This window comes from Castanea sativa, chromosome 12, assembly GCF_040712315.1.
Source record: "Castanea sativa cultivar Marrone di Chiusa Pesio chromosome 12, ASM4071231v1".
In the NCBI taxonomy this organism is placed as follows: domain Eukaryota; kingdom Viridiplantae; phylum Streptophyta; class Magnoliopsida; order Fagales; family Fagaceae; genus Castanea; species Castanea sativa.
Genome location: NC_134024.1, coordinates 43084748 through 43106411, shown reverse-complemented (window position 1 = coordinate 43106411; position 21664 = coordinate 43084748). Strand labels below are relative to the sequence as shown.

General features: G+C 34.9%; 2 protein-coding genes across 2 annotated transcripts; one reads left to right on the top strand and one right to left on the bottom strand.

The window, feature by feature from the left end:
- The first annotated feature begins 226 nt into the window (after positions 1 to 226).
- LOC142621080 (uncharacterized) lies at positions 227 to 1328 on the top strand. Its single transcript, XM_075794395.1, has 2 exons — positions 227 to 282; positions 707 to 1328. The coding sequence occupies exon 2, from the start codon at positions 751 to 753 to the stop codon at positions 1213 to 1215; it is 465 nt and encodes a 154-aa protein (XP_075650510.1). The 5' UTR covers positions 227 to 282; positions 707 to 750; the 3' UTR covers positions 1216 to 1328.
- A 3088-nt stretch (positions 1329 to 4416) lies between these two features.
- LOC142619820 (uncharacterized) lies at positions 4417 to 19951 on the bottom strand. Its single transcript, XM_075793112.1, has 14 exons — positions 19509 to 19951; positions 16998 to 17107; positions 15927 to 15989; positions 15652 to 15844; positions 15321 to 15425; positions 15017 to 15147; positions 14320 to 14887; positions 11891 to 11956; positions 11631 to 11707; positions 10860 to 11141; positions 7454 to 7793; positions 7198 to 7350; positions 5737 to 6273; positions 4417 to 4933 (listed from the first exon to the last, which is right to left on the bottom strand). Exons 1-14 carry the CDS (start codon positions 19776 to 19778, stop codon positions 4745 to 4747), a joined length of 3084 nt encoding a protein of 1027 aa, XP_075649227.1. The 5' UTR covers positions 19779 to 19951; the 3' UTR covers positions 4417 to 4744.
- Between the last annotated feature and the right edge of the window lie 1713 nt (positions 19952 to 21664).

Here is a 21664-nt window from a genome sequence, read left to right as displayed (position 1 = left end):
TTGAGTGCAATTTATTTTGGTTCATTATCTGATTAAAAAAAACAAAGGAAACAAAAAAGCATTTTTCTTATTATATTTTACACTATCCATTACAGGCTTGGACTAAGGCGTTGAAAGTTGCCTCTAAACATTTCAAGAAAAAGAAGAAGAATGATCCCACGGCCCATGTAAAGCTCTCTTAACAAATTGAGAGATGGGAATATTTCAAGATAATTATTCAATTGGAAATTTCACTCTTTTTGGTCAATTCATTCAAATCTGAATTGCCCTTGCAGCAAGCAGGTACACCGTACGTTACTATCATGTGTATTCAAAAAGTGTAAAACTTTTATTAATTCTTGTAATGCATAATATTTCAAGGCCTTTTCATTCCTATTATTGAAGGAATTTAATTTTACTAGAGTTTTACTGGGTATAGAAGAAATCCTTTTCTATGCTTGAATGAGAATCAGAACCAGTGTCCATCATTATTAGATCAAATAATTGGAAGAGAGGGAATGGAAACTAAATAAAGAGATTGAAATAGTAACGGCTAGTTGGGGTTGCGTGGGATGAAAGGATTCCTCTGAGTCGGTGATATCAAAACAGAGAGTGAGAGTCTCTCCGTCTCCGTGTGGGATTCGGAGAGTGATGTAGTAAATTTTTGTATATATATATCCCACTTTGGCAAGAAAAAAACTAAACGCAAAAAAACTTTCTCTTGAAGATTTCAGTACGCAAAAATACTCTCTCTTGAAGATTTCAGTAGTCATGGCTATGGCTATGCTTTTGGGTTTAGATGCAAGAACTCGTGTGGCTATGGGTTTAGAGCCTAACCCTCGTATGGGTTTGAAGAAGACTCTCTCTTCTGCTTCTGTTTCTGCTTCTGGGTTTCCTTCAAAGTTGCAGCAAGATGATGGTAACAAGAAGAAGGAAGCGATCTCAACGTTGCCTTCTGCTGCCAGTGAAAGTGCCGAGAATAGTGAAAAGAAAGAGAGGATTGTGGTCAAGATTAATTTGGCAGCATGGCGGCAAAGGAAAGCGCAAAAGGAGGAGGAGGAGAAGAGGAAGTCATTGGAGTTGAAACTTGAAGCGTCAAAAAGAAAGCTACAACTTGGATACCAACAAGTTCAAAAGGCCAAAAGAAAGATTCAATTGGTGGATTTGAGAGACGTCCCTAAGCCTGAACCAGAGATTAATCTTTCCAAGAAATCCAAGTGCTATCACCGTCATTGATGATGATCTACATGTTGATGATGATTCTTTTTGTATATGATTTTTGAATTCTTTGTACTTAGTTCATGAAGTAATCAAGATGATTATTTTACAATTTTAATTTGTTACGTTTGAAGAATGTATACTATTTGTTAGTATTGAATGCAAATCAATCCGACTCTGAGTCGGAATGAGCAAAACAGAGGGATTTTTATTTATCATTCACAACTCAAATCATAAACAGAGAGACGTGGTTTCTTGTTGTAGAGGAGAATGGAAAGCAATTCAAGAAATTGTAATAGAAGTCTTTTTCTAACTTTCTAAGTCTGAGAATGAAGGTTTTATAATTCAAAAAACCCAATCCTGAAACTAGCATTGGTAATCTTGTTCCAGTAATCTTATTTATATTTTTTGAAAATACTTGTGCATAAACGCCTTACCAAACAACACCTAACTAAGCGTAACATTTTTTTTTTTTTTCTTACTCTCCATTTTACCCCTCACTTTTACATTTATTACTCATACGTAACACTTTTTTTTTAATAAAATATTTATTTTATTTATTTTTACTTCAATTACAATACACCAGAGCAGAGAGCGAGATAGAGAGAGAGTTGCGAAAACAGAATGCAAGGTTGGTGTTGGCGGGAATGGGGGATGATGGGTTTCAAAATCTTTGTTTGGTGGTCATAAGGGAGTATGCCAATTTGGTAATAGCAACGGGCAATGGTGGTTTCAGATGCCAATCTGGTATTGTATGTGGGGGAGCCATTCAATCCAAGTCCAAGAGTACCACTGTGAGGTTCCCCAATATTTGAATTTTTTTTTAATATATAATATTATTGATTGTGTTTTCTTTGGCTTTGTGGGATTGTTTATACCCAATCAGCTTTTTTTTTTTTTTTAATACCCAAACAGTTTGTTTGGCTTGTTTACAGATGTCAAAATTATGTCCTATTATATAATATGCATGGTCATTATACTTACTGAAAAGAAAATAGGATATGCATGGTCATGATGAGTAGCTCTTTAGTATGCCCTGAATTCTCTTGTTTTGTGGCCTTAATTGCTATGTAAAGCCCACAATTTCTTTGGAAGTCTTTATGACTGGCTCTCCAGTTTTTGGTCGTTCCTCACCACTTCCCACTTCACTAAATTCCCCATAGAAAATAAAATTGAACTATTAAAGGATTACTTTGTGATAGTTTATACCTCTCTGCCCCGTTGATCCTTGATGACGTTTGGTCACAGGTGTAATGGTTTTACCATCCAATTGGCTGGATGATTAATTGATTATATGACATACTAAAAATAAAGATGAAAGTCCGAAATGATTTTGTAAAAGCCAGAGAACTTCTCTATTTAATGATTAATGTTTTTAGGTTGGCAAGCTTCAATGCTCCTAATGGGGTTTTCAACCCACGACTTCGCCTTCCATTTATTTGTATGGGAGAAGCAAGTGTCATTTGAATTAGAGCTCATTGGCCTCGTTGATGGCCAATATTGATTAACTGTCTCACTTGATTCTAACTTAAAGGCTTGACTGAAACTACCTTGCCTAGATTTTGCCCATATATTTCCATGTTCAGGTTGCCTAAGATTAATAATGTGTTTGTGTCTTCTTTATTTCTGAAACAATCTTTGTTGGCTTCATCAAATGACTGAATTGAATCAGTTAATCGTTATACCATGTCTATGTTGACAACCAGTTGGGATGCTTTTCTTTTGCAGAAATAAAGGTCATCATTTGAGCAATCCTAAAGAGTTAGTAGTATAAAACATGTCAGATTAAAAGGCCTGACATATATGGAATTTATATTCATGAACAGTCCCAATTATTTTATTAAAAAATAAGATAGTTTCTGACTTTCTTTACGTTCATAGCCATATTGAAAATATTGTAATTTTGTTGTTTAAGGGCAGTCTTATATAGATTTGCTTTATGAGTTGTGTTTAGTTGAATCAAGATTTTGTTGGATTAGATGTCAATTTTGCAATTTATTTTTTTTGATAAGTTGGATCTTAGATTTTCATAGTTAGTCCTTGTGGTCTGTTAGTGTTTCGATAAATTCATGTAATTTGTGTGATAAATCGTATGGTCCCCAGTTGTATACTTCCTATATACTTGGGCGACTCTTCTTTTTTAGGGCAATAAAAATTACGTTACTTATCATTAAAAAAAAAAAATTTGTTTGGTGGGTTACAATACTGCCTAGTCATTTACAGTAGGTCTTGACTGGTTTAAGTTTCTTGTTGGCTTTCCTAGCAAGTTTGCCTGCTTCCAAGTTTACTTGGTCTCTGCTCTTTATACAGGATTGACATATATTTGAAGGTATAGGATAAATTATCTGAAAAATTGCTATTGCTTGATGGTAGGTTCTTGTTCTTTCTCTCCTTACATTGTACCTGCTGTATGTTACTCCAGCCAACCTTAAAATTTTCCTTCTATCTGGATTTTGGTGGTTTGGCACTGAACATGTACAGCACCCCGTTAGATTTATTGTGAGAGCCTCTTTCTTAAGTGGCTTTGAATATAGCCTCCACTCCTGTCCTCTGAGTTAGTCATGAGGATGGTTTTCTGTTATTATTAGTTAATTCTTCAAAAAGTCTGGCTTGTAGGCTTTAATTTCTTTTAACAATGTCTGATTTTGAATTTCCTTCTCTCCCCTTCTAATGAAAATTGAAGGTGTTTGGGGCATTGGCAAGATAAAGAAAAATGAGAATAAGGTAGCATTAGGATTGCCTCTTGCGTATTACGTTTAGCGTTTTTAGCCTCTTTTTTTTTTTTTTTTGGACCAATGCCTGAGGCATTGTTCATAAGACATGAACAGTGCATTAAAACAAATGAACAGTGTTTTGTAAGTGTTAACAGTAACCGAATTTTTTTTTTTTTTCAGTTTTTAATTTTTAGCAAAATAAGCAATATTCAAACGCACCCTAAGTAATGTTTATGGCATAAGATACATGTCTAATCAAGTAAAGTGTCAATTGAAAGAAGTTTGAGTATTAAAAGTAAGAATTGGAGCTGTTGTACATGCAAAAACAATTATTATAAATTTAATCAAGACCTTTCATTTTTTGCCTAAAACGGCCTATCTTTCACTTTTTTAAAAAGCAACATAATTTGCCTACTACCTCACAGCTGAGCCCACCAGATACAATCTGCAATTTTAAATTTTTTAATGACGTGAGGCCAATTTTTGTGAATTTTGGTTGGGACCCCAGGACTAAATGTGCTCAACTCTTTATTAATGGGAGATAGTTTATACTGGGATATATTATGAAATCATCAATGACATTGTTCACCAACATATACAATCTGTACATCCAGAAGAGATGGCATAGGCAAAACTTTAAATAAACAAATAGAGCTTCAAAGAGAAGCCTAAGCCCCTTTGCCTATATGAAGAAATGCCTTGCAAGATGATTAACTCGTATTGACAAAAAATGGCCACATGGGAAAACTATAAAATTAAAATAAAAATAAAAAAATTTAACATACTCTCAATTCTAGAAAAATTAAAATTAAAAAAAAAAATGGAGTAAATTCTCAGGGCTTCCTCAAGGCAGATGCCGCACCCATCACAACAGCCAAGACAATACCGAGACCCGCACCGAGGGAAGCACCCACAGCTGCAGCTGTTAAGGAGGATGCCTTGGCCTGAGCATCTCTACTTGCTTCTATAACCATTGCTTGTTCTCGTGCCACCTCCACCATAAGTCTATCTTTAGCAATTTCCTTTAATTTGAAAAAAGAAAAACATTAAAATTAATATTGAAAAGAAAACCATATGAACAATAAACCACAACACATATTACAACATGGTAATTAATAGAACCAGAGAGCATCAAAGTAACCAGTAAAATGGTTTTTGGGATAATCAACTAAAGTAGAACCAACACATAAAATAAATTCCAGAAGTATATGACCTAACCAACAGCAACAAGTCAAGAATTTCCTCAGTGTCCTAGACTAGATTCATACATGGGTGATTAATGCAATCCAACGATAATGAAATCATTCATGAAACTCTCCAATATTCTAAACACCCAATTTTTTTTAATCAACCCTTGTTGCAGACCCCCTCCCTCCCCCACCCCCCACCCACCCCAAAAAAAATATCATAAAAGAAAATTCAATGCCCAAATTCATTTTTGAATATTGTCAACAAATTCAGGGTCCGTTTGGATACCGCTGAAAACTGAAAACTGAAAATTAAAAACACTGTAGCAAAATAATTTTTAAATGTGTGAATAGTGCCATAGGATCCATTTTTAATGAAAGTTTTGTTCAAAAAAGAGATTTGTGGGTTCGTGAACAGTGCATGGGACCCATTGGCACTCAGTTGACGCTCTTCTCAACAACAAAAAAACATGAATCGCAAAACGCCCACTTATCATCAATATCCAAACGGATACTCAATGCCCCTTGCTACTACAAGGAAATTTGTGCCCATAGTCATAACTTAACACAAAACTACTAGTAAGAAGGTGTTCAAACATTACATTCTATTAATATAAAATGAATTTAAATGCTTTTACCTGGAAAGAGTCTTCCTCTTGGCTTCGAAGCACACGATGGATTAGCTGACAAAGAGAGGCAACACCCTCCACTGAAAGAACAATATCTTTCTTCTGGAAAGGCCTCCGAACAAGACTGATTGGGGCAAAAAGAAGTTTTTGAGCACCCATCCTCCCATCAGAATCTCCGCCAGTTGCACCCCAAGACAAAGAAGCACTTGCGACACCAGGCATAACATATGGAGAGGAATTGATAACTGCAATTGAGCTCAAAGATGCTTGGTATGCCTGCAAAACAGCATCTACTGCTGCTTTTTGCTGATGTGCACTGACAGAAAATTTGTTTGTTATGGCAAGAACCCAAGGGATTCCTAGAGATTTGGCCTCATCCAACAGAAGAGAAAGGACTGGCTTCTGTTGTGACAAATCTGAGTGATTGTATCGAGGTATTTTATGGGACAGGTTATGCACAAGGACAATCAGATCTGTCTTCCGACTAAGATCACGAATTCCCATCCATAGTTCATCTCTGAAATGAGAAACTTCCCTATTCAGATCCTGCAGTGACAATAATTAAATAAATATATGAACAGGGGGAGAGAAATTAAAGACAAAAAGTCAAGAAATATACTAATAATAACCATGAGAGAGATGATAAACACACGAGAAATCCTTCTCGACCAAATCAGATCAATGATATAATTAGAAGCTGCGAGCATACTCTGCCTAAACTCCATCTATCCTACCAATAGAGGCCTTATCTCATCAAAATCATTAACTAGCATGAAGCATCTACATTGCTCCATGAGCTGGTAAATATAAACATTTCACCTAGGTCCTTCTCAATGTAAACAACTTAACAACCTTTGGTAGAAGAATGTCAACCTCCACCCATTCTTTATGGCGGGAGAAAGTATCGTGTGAACTACAGTTAATTGGCTCCCCACAAGTGAACCAATATCAAGCATGTCCAAGATGGATTATCAGGGTCAAAATGCCTGGGTCACTACTTTTCTTTATTTGTAAGTTATACATGCAAGTGGATCTCAAACCCACAACCTTATCCTCCACCTTACTCTTACAAGCAGGAGGTGCCATTTGAACTAAAACTCATTGGCATGCTTGGGTCATTCAGAACGACTTGATCAGCTATAAGTGTAGTATGGTACAATTGGTAGAAATTACAGCAATTTTTTTTTTTTTTTGATGGGTAAGAAAAAAAATTATTAATAAAGGACTTCTTTATGCAAAAAACATAAAGCACCCAAAAAATACAAAAGAAAACAGAAACTATATACAAGAAAGAAGCGAATCTACAAACAACGGGAGAGATTCACTGGATGTGAGTCCCCAAACCTGAGACCAATCAAATAAGATGCCAACGTTAAAGTGTAATAGAGGAGAATAAAAATGCCCTATAAACAAGTAACACCTTTTACAGTAAAAAATAAAATTAAAATAAATAAATAAATAAAAGAATACCTGTAAATTTACCCCTGCTGAAACACAGTAGCATAAACCACCAGCAATCCCTTCTTGATCATCAGTCTCAGGAAGCTTATTCTCAGCATTGGCAATAGTGTTTACTCTACTTTGACTAAGTATTGCCTTAAGAAGAGAAGTTTTACCAGCACCCTACATGGCCCAAAACTCATGTGTCACTATATAAATAACCAAAAAAAAAAAAAAAAGCGTATTTTGTAAATCATATTTTTCATATATATTTGAACATCAGTACCTCAAGGCCAAGCAACCGGACCCTACGAGTTCTGACATGAACCTCCTTAGAGACAGTAGCAAAATCACTGGTGCAGAACACAAAAAAATCATTCAAACCTTCAGGGCGAATAAATTTTTCATCACGAAAGGAACCTGTAGTATTTTCATGATTGAGATGGGCAGCATCTGAATCAATAGAAGAAAACAAAGGCATCGATGGATCTGCCACTATCTGATGCTTTGGTGGTTGTCTCAATGGCGCTCCAACCAAAACTCGCATTTGTTGTAATTCTCCCTCCATTTCACAATTTGAAGAATAATTCGGAACTGAGGGGAATGATTCCACTCTAGTAGAACACCTGAATGGGATAAATACAAAATCATGATGTATCTCAAACCTAGGGGTGGCAAATGGGTGGGTTTGGGGTGGACATAATTGGGTTGGGTTTATGAAACTCATTTACCCATTAAAACCCATTTAACTAATTGCTTTTAACCCCAAATCCAACCCAACCCAATTATTATGAGTAAACCCAACCCACCCAATTACCCAATTATCAAAATTAACAAAATGCCACTAAAGTGAAAATTACCAAAGTACTCTATTATTCCCAATTCACTCTCTTTTTTTTCTTTTTTTTTTCAGTTTTTGCAAAGTGACATAAAGCAATCAAATTTCTATTAAAAATGAAATAATTACTAATTACTAAACCAACTAAGCAATAAATCGAAACAATTTGTCAATTCTCATTCACCATTACCATTAATTAAATACACTTCATAACACACTATTATACCTAATTAGCTGTTTTTTTCCAGTTTTAGCTAAGTAATCAATAATCACTAAACCAAATTAAGCATTAAATTGAAGCAAAATTAAAAGAGAGAGAGAGTTAATGGCCGGAGGAGAAGACGAAGGGAACTCCGAAGAGAATCCGGCGCCTGTTTCAATGCCGGAATCACCAACCTCCGCCGGATTCAACACCGATCAGATCCCTCACACGTCCAAGAACTTCACAAATAATGACGACATCGACATCAACGACGAGGCCGCCGTGGATCCCGAAATCATCCGAGACGAGCCGGAAGAGGAAGACGGAGAGGATCTTTTCCATGACACTTTCTTGGAGTAAGTACTCTTTCGGAGTGTTTTACATCGATCTTACACTTAGCAGTGACTTCGAAGATATTGTACTGAATAAATCTCCCTCCGTGACTCAACGTCGCCGATATGTTCTCCGTCGTCGACATCAGCATCATCGAGTTTTGAGAAAATGAGGGAAAATGAAATCCCTTGTGAAAGCCTTAAACGTCTGAGGGCTGAGTTTTTTTTTTTTTTTTTGGGAATTGTTGGGTTGAATTTGAGTATATTGTTTTTGGGTTAAATGAGGTTCAATGGGTTTTTAGTTAAAACCCAATAATTATTGGGTCTAATTGGGTTGATGTTCATTTAACCCAACTAATAATTGGGTGGGTTTGGGTTTAATTAGAGTGGGTGGGTTTGGGTGAGCAAATGGGTTTGGGTTTACTTTGCCACCCCTACTCAAACCAAAAGACACCCATGGAGGTTCTGGGAAAAAAATAAAAAGGCAACACTACCCACCTCCCCCCCCCCCCCTTTTTTTCATTCTCAAGCTCCACCCACACATATGCATATGGACAGGTGGATAGTTGAGTTTGTGTTACAGAAGAAAATATGCTATCAAAATTATGTTGGCCAAAAACAGAACAATTGAAAAGTGAAAACCATAAACACTGCACCAAGTGTCAGGACAACTTCAACAGCAAGGCATGGAACGCAATTAGATTCCATTTCATAAAACTCTAATGGCCATACAAAATCCACTACTGTGAACCAGAACGCACCATTTGTCAAAATGGGATATTGATCATTCTCTCTAAAACACCACCAACAATCTCAAATGACTCATAGCTTCTGTAGTGTTATCTTCCTAAGACTACTCTCATTCACAAAAATATTCGGGTGTTAAAAATAAATAAATAAATGTCAAATTCTGTAGATAAAGTTGAAACAAAATAATAGTTGAACAATGCCATATAGTAATACTCTCCACCTATGGCTAACCTAGTTTCTCAATTTTCTTTGGCCTAGCAATTGGCAGTTGTGAGTAATACAACTCCACAAAATCCTTTTCTCAACCAATCAAGGACAGGCTGTTGGAGCAAATAAACACATATACTTGATAATAATTAGTCAAAAAAGGTTCAGAGAGCTAAAACAATCTGTGGGGAATATATATATATATATATATAGTGGTTCCATTCTGTCTCATGTGGTGTACATGGCATTAATGAAACATGAGATGCTTTGAGGGCCAAGAGCTCAACATAATGAAGTTTTTGTTTTTGAAGTCATTATATGAGTGGCCAACATGCTCAATGTCTTCTTCAATTAAGGAGCTCCTAGATTTCACGGACTCCCTGGGCTCTAGATAACTGTTGTGTTTTTCCTGGTTTGTTTTTATTTTCTTTAGCACTCCTTTCTAGTAAACATCCCATGTACTTGATTTGAATTTATTTTTAATAAATTTATATACTTAGAAAAAAAAATTTTGAAAACCCCGCTATTGGATTACACATTCTATTGATTCTTAACACATACATAGCATGCCAAATTTTATGTCAATCATAATTTACTTACTACGTCTATAAATTCATGCTTAATGTATATTTTTAAAATAGGAAAAACTTGAAAGAAAAACATTTTATAAATAAGATAGCTATTGACATCTAATCATCTTGATACTATGCAAGCTTGGAGATTTAAAGAAGACGGCGTAGTCCAACAGTAGATTTGTCAGAAATACTATTCCAATACAAAGTTATATTAACAAGAGTTACAGTAAGCGTAACTTGAACCTATATAGTAGTCACTAGAATAAAGAATGTGCAATTCACTTTGCAATTTAATTTATGATGATCATGAGGCAATGCTCCAGTAACAAAAAAGCTTAGAAGATAAATATTCCTTTAATGTGATCCTTTAATGTATGAACGCACTCAATACAAACCAGTACAGAAGTGAAGAGCATATTGGTCAGGTCAAAAGCTCAAACAGGTGTAGCAAAGAAGCAATTGAATCAAGGCACATTAGTGAGAAGCATATATTTAAAAAAGGGGAGAAAAAAATGGCCGCTGCCAAAAGTATCAGGAAATTAGGTCTGTGTGTTCAGTATAGGTGATCTATAAAAGACGACAATAGCCAAGCCTTGGTAGTCGGTCCTAAAGGTGATCTAAAAAAGACACTGATCATGAATGATGATATGCACAATGACAATGAAGCAATCCTGGCAGGTTGCACTAAAGTCATTGTATCCTAATATATCATATTGGATGTGCTTAATTGTAAAATTAATTCACAAAAGAAGGGTGGGGAGAGCCATAAAAATTGCCAAGGACCATACCAGTTACCATTCACTTGAGCGTGAACCAGTGTACACAGATGCAACCCAAATCCAGTGATATCAACTTTTAAAGGTTCTCCGTTCTTCCCTCCAGGTACTCCATTCCATCCAAGAGGAGCAATTGAAGTAGCGGTGCGAATAACTGGAGACTCTACAATATGCCCAAGCTCTACAGAGCCTGCAACTGAAAGACCAAGCCACTGCTGCAGATGTGTATACTGTTGCAGTTGCTCAATTCCCAAGAAAGATGAAGGATTATCACCCATGCATAGGTCATAGATTCTGCAACAGCAAATAAATAAATAAATAAAAAGATAATTTCATCAAATATGAGACTTATGAATCCTGCCATTTCTTGCTAATTATGATTCCAAAAATGACCATCCACTGTTACATATCCAAGTAGAGACCACAGGGAACTATAATGATTTCAGGATCTTCTTGAAAATTTTATATAAGTTGCATTAGTGAGAGGGTGAATAATTGTAGTTTATTGACGAGCTTAAACTTTTTTATTTGTTTTAAAACACATTAAATAAATCTTATTACAGTATTAGCAATCAATAATTTTACTAACAACCCTTGACCTGCCTATGAAAATTCCTTGGTCCAATACCAGGAAAATTACGCAAACAAGGACCTGCCAACCAATGTAAACATTGACAACCAATTTGGTAGAAAAAGGGAACAATATACATGCACAACTAAATTGCATGATTAACTCATTAACAAATGTAATAGGTATATTTTTTAATAAACAATGATTCACACCTCTGAAATCGGAACCTATATGACCTCATAGAATGTGATTGAAACCGTTCCCTTAATTCCGCAATCACAGATCTGACCTGAAAATGTCTTTGCCAGAAGAAAGTAAACAAAATGAGAGATCCCAAAAGATACTACTACCAGCTACCACTCAGTATCACAAAAGGCTGTTGAAATCATAAGATTTAGGCCGCAGAATTATTAAAAATCTTGCCACCCCCAACCAAGAGAGAGAGAGATTTCTAAACAAAGGAAGCACATACCGATGTCAACTTTGAATACTCAGCACCTGATAGTGATTCTACTGATGAATTCCCCAAGAGATAAAGCTGTAGTAAATAAATAGCTTCCAATGAAGTCAATAAAATAAAAATCAAACACACCAAAATACAGACCCGATATAAAGAACAGAAGTGTGAAGACTGAGTTCAAGACAACTATTATGGCAAACACCATGTAATGATGCCTATAATGCTGGAGAGAGAAAACAGACAAGCACACTAATACCTCACGCAATAAAATATTAGTTGCCAGCGAAATTTACTTTTACATAAATTACTCTCAAAGACTGTGTCGAACTTGTTTGGGGGTAGAAGACTAGAAGGCAGCCACTTGTGTTGAAATTTAAAAGAGTTGGGACCTCTCAGGTCATTTCACAAACTTATAAGCAGTGGAGGGACAAAAAGGTAATTCCCAGGAACTCAAACTTACTAGCAAGTCAATAATGTCACAAACAAATGACCAGAGACCCCTACAAGAATCAATAGACTACAAAAAGGCAATGAAAAAGAATGAAACAACTTATATAAGCCAGCAACATCTTACCACAGAATTAGATGCATTTTCCATGCTCATTTTTAACATTCATGACTTGAAACTGGTTCTACATTTATTCATCAACTTTTACATGTAACACAATGTCAAAGCCCTAAAAGGCTAAAACACGGTTGTCTTTCCTTTTCCCCCTCCATTTATACTGAGGTTATACTTGTTCTTTTGTTGTCATTTCTCCTTCTCAACAATTCTGTTTTCAACCCGTTAGATTCCCATTTATAAATTTGGAGTAGTTTAGTCAATGCTCTCATTCAAAGCTCTTAACTGCTGACTTAAATCTACAATGCATTTTTTTCTTGGGTTGATGCCACATTCCAGCCCTTAAGTTCCATCTTCCATGTCTGTTGCTGTGCTACCTTCTTGAAACACCATCCCTTTACTCAGACATCTACTCTTCTAGCACCGATGGATCACTTGTGTTCGTATGGTACTCATCCAGCTCTAGCTACTAACTAACCATTTACTTCCATAGATGCATTTCTAAGTGTCCACTTCCTCTGTCCTATTAACCTGAGAACTCTTTTTTAATTGCTTTTCTGTAGTCTTTCTTTTTCTTTTATCTATTTTTCCTTCTTTATTTTTTTTATATTTGAATGGTAAGCATACTTGCACTCAGTGGGCCTTGAATCCACTACCTCACCCTTCATCCCATTATTGTGGGAAAAGTAAGTGCCATTTGAGCTAGAACTCATTCACTTTTCTAGTTTCCAATATTCATGATACTTCTCCTTATTCCTTTTTCCCCCAATACAGTGCATTTGGATTAGCTCTTTGCTAAAAGTTGGCAAAAGTACAGGTGTACCTAAAAAAAGTGAGGCTCTAAAAAAAGTACATAAGCAAATAATGTAGGAGAAATTACACTTTACCCCCCCTAAACTATACCATATAAAATATGAGAATACACACTTTACCCTACTAAACTATACCCCTTTTTACACTTACCCTCCATAATTATATTCTTTTTACACTTACCCTCCTAAACAATGAGAATACACACTTCCTTAAACAATTACCAATGAGATGGGGTATAAAATGTCACACGGGTAATAGTTTATGAGAGTAAGTGTAAAAGGGGGTATAGTTTAGGGGATAGAGTATAATTTCCCCAAAAATATAAAAAATAATTATAAAAAAATAATAATAAAAACTAATCCAAACTCATAAGTCAAACTTGTTTGAAGAAAACCATTTTCAAGAGTGACCTTCTATCTTGCTGCAGTTTACCCAGGTACCACATAATTTCCAACCATCTTGCTAGAGGCATTACTTGCTCTTTGCAACCAAATCCCAAAAGGGACTGAGTCTATTTTATTTCTATAGCCACTAACCCAGAAGAGGTTTGTTCCAAGCTATCACATAAGAAAAGCAAGACCATTAATATTTTAAACTACAAAAATACATTTTCACGATTAAGGGACATGCTTCATATTGAGACCATATGGATATCTCAACCAATATGATGATCTCCTGTCACTAGCATAGCTAATATAGTTAATAGAGTTTTTTGGGGAATTTTTTTGGCTAAGGATGGGACAGGAGATCATTATCAAAAACTAACCCAAGGAGGCATAGTTAATGCAGACTAACAATGAAATATATCAGCAGACACCAAAGCATTCAGAGTACTGATATAATTTCAGCTTCTTTTCCATCTCTTGCGCAATGTTCGTTTGTTACAGCTTAATTCATAAATATAGGCAGCTTACTTTCTTAGTTACAGCTTTGTAAAGATTCACTTTTTCCTAAGAACAGTTTAGTCAATCAAACCCAGCTTATTTCTATCTGGCAAAAATAATCTACGATAAACGAATGAAAAACAAACAGACAAATAGATGAAGCATGAATTCATTATATATACCTGCCCAAAAGGTACATAAGAAGGTAAATAGGGCACTCTACGCCAGCTCTTGCTATCCCCACCTTTAATGTCACCTTGTTCTGCTAACTTTCCACTAGTTGCTACCTCTGGTGGTGCTTTATCAGTGTCAGAAAATGGCTTAAGGGAAATGCCATCTGAACCCTCTTGGATTACAAGAGACTGTGGCCCAACTACTTCATCTTCAACCAAAGATGTTGCAACGGAATCAGCAGACGTAGACGTTTCTGCAGATACAAATCGTTTTCCTCTGTATTTATTCAACTGTCTCATTACACCCTCCAAAGGAACAAGCCTTGAAAGCCTCCAAAATGAACTCTGTACAGGACCCAATCCCAAAACCAACTGCTCCCCCTCATTCTCTTTTAGCTTATCTATCCCTCCCTCACGTTTTAACATAGATATATTAGTAGATTCAGCATCAGAAGGCATCGATTGAGCCTGTGCATTATAATGATGAAAATACGCGGGAGACAAGATACGAGGCACCAGATCTTCTGGAATACAATAACTCTTGAAATAGTGATGCCATCCTTTTCTATTAACATAGCTGAAAGAAAAAAAAATCAAAAAATACAGATGTGTTATCTTAAACTAATAATTAATTAAATAAATAAAAAAGAATAATATCAGGAACTCAAATATTCAGAAATAATATAATTACTAAGAAGATGCCTACTCTTTTAAAGCAGCATTTCCAACTGGGGGCTGGGAGAATGTTATACATTTAACTGACACTTTTTCACTCTCCTTTGAAGATGATGAGGCAGCTATAACCCTCAAAATGGCAAGGGTAGCTAATGTTGCTACCTACAAAGACAAAATAAGAGCAGATAAAAAATTTATTAATTAATTATATTTTTTTATAATATACAATTAATTGAGTAGACCAAGGGGCAGCAGCCCAGGTACACTGACTACGTCAATTAATTATATGCAGGGAACTGGATAAAACTGAAGCAAAGCAGCCTAATCAGACTTACTGCTCCACCAAGTGAATGTCCACACAATACAAGCTTTCGCTTCTTCTTCTGAGCAAGTCTGTATAACTCCAAAGCAGGTATCCCTTTAGCACGGGCCAAAAAGCCCTGAAAATTTTCGAAAGAGAAAAAAAAAATCAGAAAAATACACAGACAATTATACAAAATAAGAGCATCTGTAGAATCTAGGAATAACCAACCAATACATTGGCATATAGGGAATTAGATCTGCTTAGAAAACTCGGGAAAAAAAAAGTATAACACGCTAACATATTTAACATATGTTGATGAAACACAATCAACAAAACCATGAAAACAATAACTGCTATCTTACTCGATGGGCAGCAGGTTTAGATTTATCTTTTAGTTGCTTAGATTTTGATTCAAGGGGATGCCACAAGTTTTCCACATTTCCTTTTTGACTTTCATGTTGTTCAGACTTAACAGTTTCAATCTCCTCAGCAACTTCCATAATATCCTCATGAAATATTGCACCTTGCAGTATGTTTGCATCGGCCATGACATCCCTTGATTTGCACAAAATAAAATTCATGCTTATAAAATTATAGAGACTGAGATAACTAAATCAATAAATTGTATCATTCTTACTTGTACTGCTTCGTTCCAATAAAGGAAGCAAATAATGTGTCACCAGCTTCTGCCAAAAGATACCTGCAACAACCAAGATGAAAAAGAAGTTCTATGATAAACAGAAAAAATTAAGAGTGATTATTCAAAAAATGAAAATAAAAATCACTTTGGCAAAAAATAAAAAATGAAAAAAGACAAGAGTATGCATAGGTAGACATATAACTAACAAAAGTATGCATAGGTAGACAAATAACTTTAGTAATTTAAATGAAACTAGAGTAATTTCATGGAAACTTAACATCACCACTACCATTCATAACATTAACTGAAATAACTACAGAATTTTGAAGTTTCAACTTGAATAAAGTTCCATACTTTGGTTTGCACCAGCTGCCACTGGAAACCATGCATGGCATATCTAAAGCATTTTTAGGCAAAAGGCATAAAGATCTTCTAATTCACAGCATCTTCCATGTTTTACATTTATTAACATGAAAAAAATCTCTACTACTTGGAAGATTATCATTGTACACAGGACAAGAAAGGGGTATGGTACACCACTTGACATGTGGTACGACGTGATTTATGCTTCTATACATTGCTCAATAAAAACTCATAAAAGACTAGGGTAGTACAAAGTCCAAATATTTATAATTGTAGCCTTTTTTGAATGGACACAGGCAATCAATACAGTTTCTCCCTCTAGCTTACTTGATTTTCTAGATATGTTAAATTTTAGAAACTAATCTTTTGTATTTGTTTCTTGGCAATATACATCCCATCTACTAGGAAACCCTTTTACATTTTTTGTTTTAATGATATGTTTATTACGTATCAAAAAAGCGTAGCCTATTGTTGCACAAAAACTTCATATACACAATGTCTCCATATAACCTAAAAATGTGCCAATCGAAAAAGGACAAAAAGGAAACAGTCAGAGGGTAGCAGCTAACTATGTTTTTTAGAAATGGTAAAAGATATTAGAAAGCCAATCCAGCAATCATTTTTAACAAAAAAGGGTTAGGAATACATTTGGCAGTATAGAGAAATCTTATAAATGAAAATTAAAAGATATAGAGCAGAATAAACCTGTGAGGAACATGATCTGAAGAAGGCTGCACACGCTCCAAAGAAACAACTTGCCCTCCAAAGTCGGCCTTAAATTTATTTACGGCCCGTACCATATCAGCAGCAGGTCTCTTCATAATGAAGAATAACATCGTAAATATAAGCAAATTCATTTTCAGTGCCTACAGAACATTTATTCATAACTATTCCACCAAAAAAGACATATCATTCCAATTTTGTAAACTGTAAGTTCAACTGAGGATAACTAACACACATACATGACACTGACAAACATCTCTCCCATTTAATTATAGCCACATTCTAATCTGAATGACAAAAGGGCTCAGGGGAAAACAATGTTGTAGTGATCCATGAATTACCTCAAGAAACGCAAGATAACTATATATAGTTCACTGGTGTTTACATCCAAACAAAAGTGAGTAAACACTGGACCATCACCTTCTTCACCGTACCTTATTAGGGTGTTGCGGTCATTAGTATTTTCTTTGTATGTGATCTCTTGGGTTATGCCTAAGTTGGTAGTGTGGTCAATTGCATGTAGGAGAGGCAATTTCAAGAAACATCAATATCATATTGTTTAAAGTGAGAGAGAGAGAGAGAGAGAGAGAGAGAGAGAGGAAAAAACTTCAAGCGTTCGGAATGCCATACTATTGCTACCATTATGCTTGATGTGTGCTATCTGGAGTGAGAGGTATGCTTGGAACTTTGTGGAATTGAATTTTCATTGATTGACTTAAGTCACTATTTTTAAATACTTTTCATCTTGATGCATCTTAGAATTTCTTGATTTGATTGATCTTTGTAGATTTAAATCTTAGCTTTTCTTCTTTACTTATCTCCTGTATACTCCTCAAGTATTGGGGCTACACTTTTCTAGTCATTTTCATTAAAAGTTTATGTATTTTTATTATTATTATGAAAATTTTATAATAAGTGGAGAGCCTTAGTATATGTCAAGTTTGAAGAGGAGCCCCTTAAAGAATTAGAATCAGATACAGTTAATGAAATATACAAAAGGATGAGAAGAAACATTGCCTAGAGCATTAGACCAGTCATGTAAAGTATGTGAAATTAAGAACTTCAGCTCAATTGTAGAAAACTCAACACCATTGAAGGAATTATTTCTCTCTCCAAACGATCCACTTAGAGTTAAGCGAGAAAAACAAAACATAGTTATAATGTAGCAATGAGCTCGAGCTAAAATAGCAAGTACTCCTTCTATAATAATGGGATGGAAGGAGAAGTTGTGGGTTTAATACCTATAAATATAGGTGTACAGTTAAGTTAATAAACCCCACTATTAGATTATGTTCTCTTTAGGCCCACTGCACTTCATATATTGTATTAGTTATACTACTAGTCCTAGACAATGCCTATAAATATAAATATAGTAGTTGTACATTTTGGTTATTATTCAAAAGTTTTAACACCCCTCTTAAACAAGCACATATTAATCTCTCTCTTTTCTTTTTTTTTTTGATAGGTAAGAAAAAATATATTAAAGACTCTACAATATGCAGGAAAAGCACATAGTGGTCAAAAGGTACAAAATTAAGAAGGGAAAAACAAAAAAGAAGAGAACTAATGAACAAAGGGATGGAGTCACAAGATGTGAGTCCCCAAGCCCGAGACCAATCAAACTAATAACCAATGAAAGAAGCAAGAAACTGGCCTCCCGAACTCTCCATACGTCAATTACATTCCCTCCATATGCACCACAACATATTAGGTCTCTTTGGATACGATTATTTTGCTAAAAACTAAAAACTTATTACTGAAAATACTGTAGCAAAATAATTTAAAAGGGCAAAACACTATAGCAAAATAATTTAAAAAGGGCAAAATACTGTTGCACTTCATGGCTGGTCCATGAACAGTGCCTCTCCCAAACGCACGCTTAATCTCATTCCTCCTTCCCGTTGTCGAATTTCATAAAAACCAAGAAAACCAATTAACAAAAAAAAAAAACCTAAGCGTGTCTTTTAAGAAACACAAACTCCTCCAAATCCTCAATTTCCATTCCATTTCTTCACTTTTCTAACAAACCCAATAACTAATTTCAACTGTTTTTTTTTTTTTTTTGGTTGATAAGTTAACCAATTCCAACTGGGTTGGTCTCAGAAAATGAATTATTCCTAGACTATGCCTATAAATGTAGTACATTTTGTTTATCATTCAAAAGTTTTAACACCCCTCTTAAACAAGCATATATCAGTCTCATTTCTGAAGTCCTCAAATTTCTTAAAAACCAATAAATCCCATTAACAAAAAAAACCTAAAACTGTCGTCTAAGAAACACAAACTCCTCCAAATTCTAAATTTCCTTCCCATTTCTTCACTTTTCTAACAAACCCAATAACCAATTTCAACTGGGTTTGTTTTCATTGTTTGATAAGTTAACCAAATTCCAACTGGGTTGGTCTCAGAAAAATGAATTATTCATTGTTCAACACACACACACAAAAAAAAAGACCCATGTTTTGTTTTCCATAAAAGAAGCGAGAAGCTTACCTTGTAAACGCATTCGGAGAGAACCATGCAGCAGAGGATGTCTTGCAAGTCAGAGACAGACTCAGCCTTGAGAGCACGACAGAGATGTTTGAGTTGCTTCTTGCGACGCTCGTACTCCTCCTGGATCCGCTTCCTCTGCTCTCTGTCGTTGCTGTTCCATGGCCACTTCATCACTCGCCATTGCAGCGGACGCCACGAGGAAGAGGCATTGAGGATCTTCGCTCGTTGCTCTCTCATCCATGTCTCCACTCGTTGCTGTATGCCCTCCATTATTGCATACTATTTTGCCCGTACACAACCACAGAGATTTGTTTTTAAAGAAGAAGAAGAGAAGAGGAGAGGAGTTATGGTGATTGTGATGGGGAATATCTCTCTGTGTCTATAATTCAATACAAGCATATGCCGCTGCTTCAATCTTTTCTTTTCTTTTCTTTTGTTTTTTGTTTTTTGTTTTTTGTTTTGTTTTTTTTTTAATCTTTTCTTCTTCTATTCGTTTCCAACTTAAGTTCTCCCTTTTTCTTTTTCTTTTCCTTTTTCTTTTTCTTTTTTCTTTTTTTGAGAAAGAAGAAACTTCTTCAAATGATTGCGTGTGGAATTTAAAAGGTATATAGATAGGACAAACCAAATTACTAGTATTTTATAATATATATAAAAAAATAAAATAAAAAAGTGCTATATTTATAATATTTTCATATTTTTGCAACAAATTTTTAAGAAATGTTATATATTTTATAAAGGGTATTACAAATATATGCTTTTAGGATATACATTAATAAGCTATTTTAAGAAATATTTTATGGGAAAATGAAAAAGTGACTAACTTTTTCGACAATTTTTTCAATTTGCTATAAGAAGTTTTCTAAGATGAATTATTAATAGATGCCTTAACATGGCACTTTATAAATTATTTCGAAAATCAATCTTGTGTCAAGAGCTTGGGTTGTCCATAAGTCAAGTTGAGACGAGCTTAGGCTCAATATAAACACAACTTGATCTCGTCGAGTGGTAGAATACAAGACTTGCACTAAACCAAAGAGAAGTAACAGGTCAAGCTGAGTCGGCTGTCCATGGTGGTGGTTTTGGATGAAATCAAAGGAAACAACAACAAAGAGAGATTTTGGCTGATTTGGCTAGAGATCATGAGATCTCCACCATATCTAGTCGGAGATTTACAAGATCTCTAAGAGATGGGCTTTCTCAGTTGAATCGGATCAAATCAATCCCAATCAAATTGGTTAAGTGGGGTATGATAAGAATCTTGTAATTTAAGTGGTTGGCCACTTAATATTTTCTAGTGTTTTTAATACAGACATCTAACTTCAAATCCTTCTCCTTCAAATATGGGGAAAAATTACTTTTCTCTTTACAATTTTTTTTTTTTTGAGAGGTTCTCTTTACAAATTTTTATTTATTTATAAAAGGTTAGAATGATATTTTGGGTTCCAAATCTATCGCAACAATTATTATATAAAAAAGAAATCAAATTATAAAATCTACCCCAAATTAAAATGGTCCTTTACACTTTACACTTTACACCTTAAATAATGAAAAATTATAATTATCACTCCAATTGTAACAAGCCTTAGAAAGTACTTACGAAATAGGGTTAAGTACCCATTTGGTTTTTTCTTTTTGACAACAAAATTATGATAGCATTTTGTAAATGTTTTTTTTTTTTTTTTTGGTGCATTTAGTAGGATTTAAATACAGTGTGTTTGATCCCACTATTTCGATTTTCTGCGTTTTCTTATTGGAACCTCCGAGCATCAATTACAAATCACACTTTAAGAAAAGCACTTTTCTAAAAGCCCAAAACCAAAAACCCTCTCTTAATAGTTGATATTGCCTCCCTAATCCGTAAGCTAATTGTTGGCGTCCAATCTAAGCTCTGGTGAATATGTGGATCAATCGAGCCTTGGTTTTCATTCTTGGCACGGCCTGGAAACAGATTGGGGATAAGGATAACAAGAGAGGACAGTTTAGTAAATTTATCTATAATATGATTGATGGCAAGTTTATATTACAAAGTGTAAATACGCTATATTTTTGGGTGCATTTATTAAACTAGCAAATCAAAAAATGTTTTATTAATTCAGAGTTTTTTTTTAATTTTTTTTTATTTAGGTTTTCTTAACCAAAAAGATAGTAACAGATTC